The sequence below is a fragment of the Sceloporus undulatus genome, chromosome 2, assembly GCF_019175285.1.
Source record: "Sceloporus undulatus isolate JIND9_A2432 ecotype Alabama chromosome 2, SceUnd_v1.1, whole genome shotgun sequence".
In the NCBI taxonomy this organism is placed as follows: domain Eukaryota; kingdom Metazoa; phylum Chordata; class Lepidosauria; order Squamata; family Phrynosomatidae; genus Sceloporus; species Sceloporus undulatus.
The window spans coordinates 4,454,691-4,462,858 of NC_056523.1; the positions used below are offsets into that span (position 1 = coordinate 4,454,691).

Here is an 8,168-nt window from a genome sequence, read left to right on the forward strand (position 1 = left end):
AGCAAAGTTCTAGTACAAAGAAATTATAATCATTTATTTAGTTAGTGATTTATAAAGCTAGAGAACAATTAAAACTTAATTCTTTTATCTAAAAATCCCTATTAACACCTTCTTGATATAATTCTTTAAAGTATTGAATATGTAAACTGCAAAAAGATATCAATCTAGCAAGCCAAATATCTAATCCCAGCATACTTTATAACTGAATATAAAACTTGTTTACTATTAAAATATAAACCAACTCAATTACTCTTAACACATTCGTACCAGCAAATGTCAAAGCAATGTATCAATAGATGACAGTGTTTAAGTGTTTTCTATATATTTAGAAACTTAATGCCCAAAACATTTTTTATAATGTGAGCATAATATATTTTTATTTTAGAAGCTTATATGAAGACTAGTTTACTCTCTTCTAACTTATATTTTCCTTTATAAAATTCTTTTCTGGTTAGATACCCACAGCTTTGACCTTAAGGTCAACTATTTATGGTTTATGGCTATTCTTTGGGTCATCAGTTCCCAAGGATTATCTGTTTACTGATCTGATTACATATCTGTCTAATAACAACATCAGTCTTGTCATTACTTTTTAATTATGGCTTTCTCTAACCCATAAAGTTAAAGGGGGAAAAACCTCTTGAGATTACACAAAATTTAGCCTTTTGATTTCATTAGATATATAATGAGTATATAGTATATAAGTATATATGTGGCTTTTTACTAACTATATATGATATCTAATTATAATATATAAAGTATGTAAGTCTGCATGTTTTTCAACTGTATATATGGGTTCTTAACTCTTTTTATGTGCCTTTTAATTATCCTTTCTATGTTTGATTCAAATTAATTTCTCTTATCAATTTTCTATTTGAGCATGATCTCTTGTGGATATAAACCCACTTCTTCAGATGCAGGAGAGTGATACTAAAGTCTCAGGTTAGAAAGCATATTTCTACACTTGCGGGAGGGCAGTAATACGACTCTGTACTGCATCTGAAGAAGTGGGTTTATATCCACAAAAGATCATGCTAAAACAGAAAAACAGCTAGTCTTAAAGCTCCTGGCACATTCCTTTTTCCCCCCCCCCCCCCCCCCCCCCCCTTTCCTCCTTTTTACACTTGTATGCTGTATTTCTGTTTCACTTTCCAGCAGGATCTGCCAAAGAAGGAGACAGAAGGTGGACTGTGCCACTTGAGGCTGGAAGTTGAAGGGAAGACTGAGGGCTGGACTGGATGGCCCTTGTGTCTCTTCCAACTCTGATTCTATGACTGATTGTTTGGAGGCTTCTATCTAACACTTAACACAATTAAGTGGAGCAAAAAACAAAACACCTGGAGCAAAAAACAGTCCACATTGATTGTAAGCCCATCCGTCTAACTAAAAAGATTGCATGTACAGCGCTGTGTAAATTTACAGCACTTCATAAATAAAGGTTAATAATAATAATAATAACATCTGCAGCTTCACTATGCTAGTTTTCTGTTTCTAGGATTTCTCCCCCCATAACTCTGAAAAAGTATTCAAAACTGTATCCCTCCCAATAGTCCAAAGGAAAACAGTCCCACTCTCTCTCTCTGGCCCTTTTTTAAGCCTGCAGTGTTTGGTCTTTCTGTGATTGAAAGAAGTGTGTGTGTGGAATTCGAGGAATATGAAGACATTGTAGCCCTGCTGTTCTTTTTCCCTTCATGCTTTCTGCTCCATTCCTATTTCACCTGTCCTCCGCAGCTCCTCCTTCCCGTACTCCAGGTATCTCTGCAGCCACTCAATGCAGGTCTCCTCCAGGTAGGCCTTCTTGGCCTGGTTGAATGCTGAGTCAGGATCCCACTTCCTCTTGGTGTTCTGGGCTGGAAGATCGGCTGCCGTCCAGGTGAGCGTATCCTTGTCAAAGCTGATGTAGTCCTTCCCATCATAGGCATACTGCTGATACCCTCCTTTGCTCCCATCTTTCCTCAGCTCACAGCCGTACATCCACTGCCAGGTGTGAAACCCTGAAAGAGACCCAGGCAAGAGGAAGAGATGATGGAGGCAGCAGAAGACTGCAGAAGGGAGACCCCCCCCCCAAAAAAAATTAAAGCCCAATAAATGAGGTCCAGACAGGAATTTATTTTTACCTCAGACTCTGCCTTAATCTAGTGTTCACATTAAAACTCTGAGACAAGGCCTCTCCTTCTCCTCCCACCTTCCTCTGGTTCTCCTCAACAGCTTCTCTGGCCCTACTGCCTTTGGGGCACTTCTTCTGCCCACCCCATGGAGCACCCCCCCCCCATTTCCAAAAGGCAAGGGGGCCACTCTTAAATGGATTTAAGGGGCCCTGCCAATCCCCACTGAGAGTTCCTCTTCTGTTCAGACTCCCATCCAGAGAAGGGGGCTCCTATCCCAGCTCCCTCCAGAAAGAAAAATGCAACCTTTTGTATAAAGGGGGGGGGGCAATGTGTGTGTGTTGATATTCTAAGGGACAGGGTTGGCTTCCAGTGCTCTGGAAAGGACAGGGGCTGACATTTTATAAGAGAGAGGAAGAGGGAGGAGGGAGCTTTGGCTCCACTTAAAAAGAAGGAGAGAAACCAGAGCATTCCCCAAAGAGTCCTAGGTTTCCTGGGATGAAAAGGCAGAGCCAGAGACATGTGTCTGTGGACATTTCCAAAGGCTTCATCCTTTGGCTGTGATTCAGACAACACTCCTCCAAGACGGCTTCATTCTGCTTCCAGAAGCCCCAGTCTATTTCAGTGCATCCTCCTTCCTAAGCTTTCTTTATTCTTGTATTTTATTGTTACTGTTGGGTTGTAATCCCGCCTCAATCCACCTGGGAGAGGCGGGAAAATACAAATAAATTTTATTATTATTATTATTGTTGTTGTTGTTGTTAAACATTTCAAGGACTGAACTATCAAGTTGGCTTTAAAGGCTCTTTCCCTGCTCTCCATGGCATGCAGCTGCAACAGTCCATTAAAGAAGAGAGATGCTCAGGTCCAAAACACACTGCAGAAATAATCCGGTCTGAGACTGCTTTCACTGCCCTGGCTCAGTGCTAGGGAATTCTGGGAACTGTAGTTTTGTGAAACGTTTATTAGCCTTCGCTATCAGAGAGTTCCGGTGCTACAATAAACTATAATTCCCAGGGTTCCCTAGCACTGAGCCGCCATGGCAGTTAAAGCGGTCTCAAACTGGATTATTTCTGTAGTGTGTTTTGGACCTCAGTTCCTTCAGAGATGGGATTCTGTAAGCTTTCTCCATGGGACAGAAAACCTTTTCAGTCTGAAATTTCTCCTGGTTCCCTTCTTCTGTATTACAGTAGACCTAGATGAAATAATAATCCTTCCCATCCTCTCCTGTAGGAATCTGTTTAGTTGTTTTCTAAGGGCAGTCATTAGACAATACTCTGCTGCCTTTCTTTGCAACCTGTGGCAATGAATGACTCCCATTAGTTCACTCTGCACAATGTTAAAGATATTTCCTTTTGAACCCTGCCAATGGCTAGTGTCATTCTCATTGTTTTCCATATACTACTGTACTTAATCTTCCAACTCATTTTTAATTTAAATATTCCACTTTCTCAGCCTTACAGAAAGTTAAGGTGATCTCAAAGCATTTCTTCACAAGGAAGCCTCGCCCTCTCTTTTTATCGGTAATTTAAAATTGCCTTTTACACAAAAAAAAATCAAATGAACTTTGAGGACTTCAGGATCTCCCTTTCTTACTTCTGTTTTGTCAGAAAGAGAAATAGGAATTTGTGGCCAATTATCTATGTTTTATATTTTGCACGAGTTTGAAATAGATAAGTTATTACAGGGAATCCATTCACATTGCAGACATAATCCGATGTGACACCACTTTAACTGCCATGGCTCAAGGCTATGGAATTCTGGGAACTGTAGTTTGTTGTAGCACCAGAGCTCTCTGACAAGGGCAGCTAAATATCTCACAAAAATACAGTCCCTAAAATGCCATAGCCTTGAGCCATGACAGTTAAAGCGATGTCAAACTAGATTATTTCTGGAATGTAGATGTCACTGTAGTTACATTGCTAAATTTTAGCTGCTGTCTTTAAAAAAAGTAACTCAGCAAAGGAGAGGGAGTGCGTGCGCATGGATGGCTCCTTGCAATGGTTTCTAAGGAGATAGGGATGCCAGGAAGAAAAGCAGAAGGGAAAAAATGGAGGATCCAGGGATATGAAGGAAGGAGAAAAGGAGGTTGAGATGCTGAAGCCAGAGAAAAAAGATCTTGAAAAAAACCTGCGGGATTAACAAAGTGGAGAGAAATGTGGTGATAAGACACAGAAATGGGATGAAGATGAAGGATGTCAGGATGGCCGCTAAGTAGAATTACCAAATCACTGAGCAGCTGATGCCAGCAACAAGGGGCTTTTCCACATGAGGCTTTTCAACTGGAAACCTAACTGGAATAAGGCACTGGGTCTTCCACCTGAAGTCAAAGTTGTCTTGCAACCATTCCATTAATTTCCCCATTAAATGACTTTTCTTTTTTCCTTCCTAATTATTTCATTCACATGGGTCACCCTATTCATTCTCTTCCTAATGTTTTGGGATGTATTCTAATCTGTGTTGGTTTTAACATTTTTTAAAGATGCCTTGAATCCCAGTAATTAATAATAAGGGCAGGGGGAGGAAAAAGGGTAGTAGCAAACAGCTGTGTTTGACCAAAGTGTACACATCTGGCTTGTCCTCACCAGGCAGGGCTTGGCACATAAAGATTAGATCCATTGCAGTTCTAATACTGATCTCTAAAGTATATAAAGGAATGAGGCAGTATAATTCAGAGAGCGAAACACAATACAGTGGACCCTTGTTATACGCTGGGGTTTGGTTCCAAGATCTCCTGTGTATAACAAAATCCATGTATGCTCAAGTCCCATTACATATAATGACACAGCAAAATGGTGTCCCTAATAAAAAATGGAACATCAAGGTAAATTTATACTTTTTTGGAACATTTTCAAACCGTGTATGCTTGAATCCATGTATAAAAAATCCCTGTATAAGAAGGGCCGACTGTATATTGTCTTCAACTGATAACATCACCTATGATTCTGCCACTAGAAGGGCAAATTTTCATTCATTTCTTGATTATGTCTAGAACCAATTGAATCCACCCTCCTCACCACTTTCTCACTTGAGGATTGTGCAATAATTTTGATGTATTGTTATATATATATATTTAACTATGTTTTAGTGTTTAATTTTAAACTGGGAGGAAGGGTTATGCTAGGGTTTTGTGGGTTTATTGTTTTATCATTGTGTATTGTATAATCATGCTGTTACCTGCCTTGATCCCCCAAATGGAAGAGGTGGGATATAAATAAATTTTCATTCATTCATTCATTCATTCATTCATTTGTAGTTATATTTTGAACAGCAGATGATAGGCTTTGTATAGATCAAAAGAATCTGAATAACATATATCAGTTTGTGATATATGAAATAAATACAGTTAAAAACAAAGAAAGAAAGGAAAGAATAGTTCTCACCATCTGGCAGAATATTTAGAAAAATGACCTTTTCTAGAAGAATTAAGCCACTGTTTTTGAAACAAATTTTGTTATTTAGAATTATACTATTTAATTGCAAGCCGTTTCAATTGTCTTTTTGACAGAGAAGTGGGGTAAAAATAAAGCCTTTATTTAATTATTATTATTATTAATATGATGAGGAAAGCAAGGGAAGAAGACCCCAGGACCTGTCCTCCTCCACACAAAGAATGATCTTCCACCAACTTCTTGCTTCTGAGGAAGATTCCAGAAAAAAGATGGTGTCAGGCAATATTATTCCAACAAGACATTTCTTGTCCTTCTCAGGTCCATTTGGGAATCATCCAATGACACTTTTAATGTTGATACTGATTACTGTGGTTTTATTACTGTATCGGATGCCTCATTATAAGCTATTTTGGAAGGATTACCTTTCTGAAAATGAGGCTATAAGTAATTGTTTTAATAAATAAATCTTTAAAATTCTATCAGATCAAAGAAAGGATAAATAAGTAAAACTTTCAGTGGTTTCAATATGGCTCCAGAAACCTCCAAAACAATCAGCAAATGAAATGGAAGTCTTAATACCATTAAAGTCCTTTTTAAGAGACTGAATCGGAAAGGAAAATGTGTTCAGAGTCTTTTGACAAAAAACAAAACACACACATACACCAAGTTTTACAACATTTAAATGATTTTAACACTAACAAATCCAAAGATGAGCAGTAAGAGCATGGAAATAGCAGAATGAATTACTGAATAGAGATAGTAGGAGATATTTACAAAGGATGCTGCCATAGCTGCAAATATAAACTTAAAAGAATATCCTATTAAATAAATTACAACCAGCAAATAATCCAAACACAATTAAATAAAATGTGGCTGCATCCCACCTTTTACTCATTTTTACATTCCTGACTGAAAAGACAAGAAAGTCCCAGATTTTGTTCCTGTTTAATATTGGGGACCAATACACATTTTATTTATCTTAGAATATTTTCTATCTGGCGACTGACAGAAGGACAAGACAATCTCTTCAGCCAATTGCACCTTAAACAGGGTCTCAGCTCACTTTGCACATTTTGCCAGTTCATCCAAAAGAGTGTAAATCCACAGTGCATCACTTCTCAGGGTAGATTTGCCTGCCTTGGATTTCCTCTTCCCCCCTTTCCTTCCCAGCTGCCCACCCTCTTCATCTCCTGGCCCTGGAAGGGATCATTATGGGGGAGAGGGGACTATTGGTTTCCCCCCTCCTCACTCACCTCCGCTTTGGTTGTAGTACTTTGCAAGGTCCACCAGGTTCTCTTTGAACACCTGCTCCGTGTTCTGTGATAGCTGGGTCTGCCTGTCCCAGTACTCTTCCCCCGCCTTCTCCATCCATGGCGCTCTTTGCAGATCCTGCTTTATGTCACTATCATAGTAATCAAAGAGTTGACCATCCACGTAGCCCACAGTGATGAACTGGGGCAGCCCCTGGCTGGGTCCTGTCACTGCTGTGTAGAAATAGCGCAGGGAGTGTGAGGCTGGAAAGGAAGGAGAGAGACCGAGTCAGGCCTTGTTCGGGTGAGAGGGCCCCCTCCATCCGGATTCCCTCCCTTCCCCACAACTTTCCCCAAGGATCATCATGGCTGGCAAAAGGGGGGCATGGAGCCCCGGTTTCCCTCCCCTTCTCTCTTCCCTCCCTTCCCCGCCGTCTTTTCCAAAGCCCAGGGAGCACTATTACCCTACTGGCTCCGATATAAGGCTTTTGGGGCTCAAACTTTCCGACTGAGAGGTGAGTCTATAGGGCATAATGCCCCGCTCTTTTAGAAATGACCTCAGAGTAACTTACCAACGGTTAAGAAGACCATTGCTCCCTGCCTTCAGGCTTACAATCTCAAAAGGCCTTTCACCCCAAAGGAGAAGGGGGTGGCAGAGGGGAAGGGGAGATGGGGGGGGATCCCAGGAGGGGAAAAGACCCTGGCAAAGTCCCTCTTGCTGCCTTAAAGGGAATGTGCTTATCATAATCTCTGACTGCCTTTTAAAGGTTTGACAGTCAGTAAAAACCATATTTAACAATCCTGGCAAAGTCCTCCTTTCTTGCCGGGGCTGGGCTCCTGGGGCTCCTGGCAGCCCTTCCCTCCCTTCCCATCGCCACTCACCCAGGGAGCTCTCCAGGAGCAGCAGCAGCAGAAAAGAAGCCAGCGCCAGAAGGAGGACCGAAGGAGACGGAGCCATGGCCCCCGCCTTCGCTCCAGAATCAGCTGCTGCTGCTGCGCTCACTTCGTCCTCTCCCTTCGCTCTTCCGAAGCCACTGCCAAGGAATCTGGCACCGAGGCCCAGATTGGCCGAGAGGGAACCATTCCACCAATAGGAAAAAACGAGGCTCGCTTTCGTCACCTGTTGCTGGGGAGATGCTCAGGCGCCAGCGTGAGAGCTCTGCTGGAAAGGGAAAGAGAAAGTCCTTTCGGGGGAATCCCTTCGGAGCTTTGGCCAGAAGAACAGCCACAGACTTAGAGACATACAGGATACTGTACATACAGTATATCAGGGATGTAGCCAGGGGGGGGGATCTGGGCGTCCGGATCCCCCCCCTTCCATTAGAAAAATGAATGGTGTGTGCTGCTGCGCCGCCGCACTCAAGCCCCATTATAATGGTGGCACTTAGTCTGGACCCCACCCCTTCCTAAAATCCTAGCTA

General features: G+C 41.6%; 1 protein-coding gene across 3 annotated transcripts in view; it reads right to left on the bottom strand.

Annotated features, from left to right (window-relative positions):
* Window positions 1-8,168, bottom strand: part of LOC121923018 (H-2 class I histocompatibility antigen, Q9 alpha chain-like) — a 26,270-nt gene that overhangs the window by 16,445 nt on the left and 1,657 nt on the right. The window contains exons 3-4 of one of the 3 annotated variants that reach the window (XM_042453114.1): window positions 6,751-6,833; window positions 1,719-1,994 (exon numbers count right to left, since the gene is read on the bottom strand). The exons of 1 other annotated variant lie outside the window; for it this stretch is intronic. In XM_042453114.1, coding sequence (XP_042309048.1) covers window positions 1,719-1,994; window positions 6,751-6,833 — 359 coding nt within the window. The remainder of the gene's footprint in view (window positions 1-1,718; window positions 1,995-6,750; window positions 6,834-8,168) is intronic. One more of the 3 variants, XM_042453113.1, reaches the window with a different exon arrangement.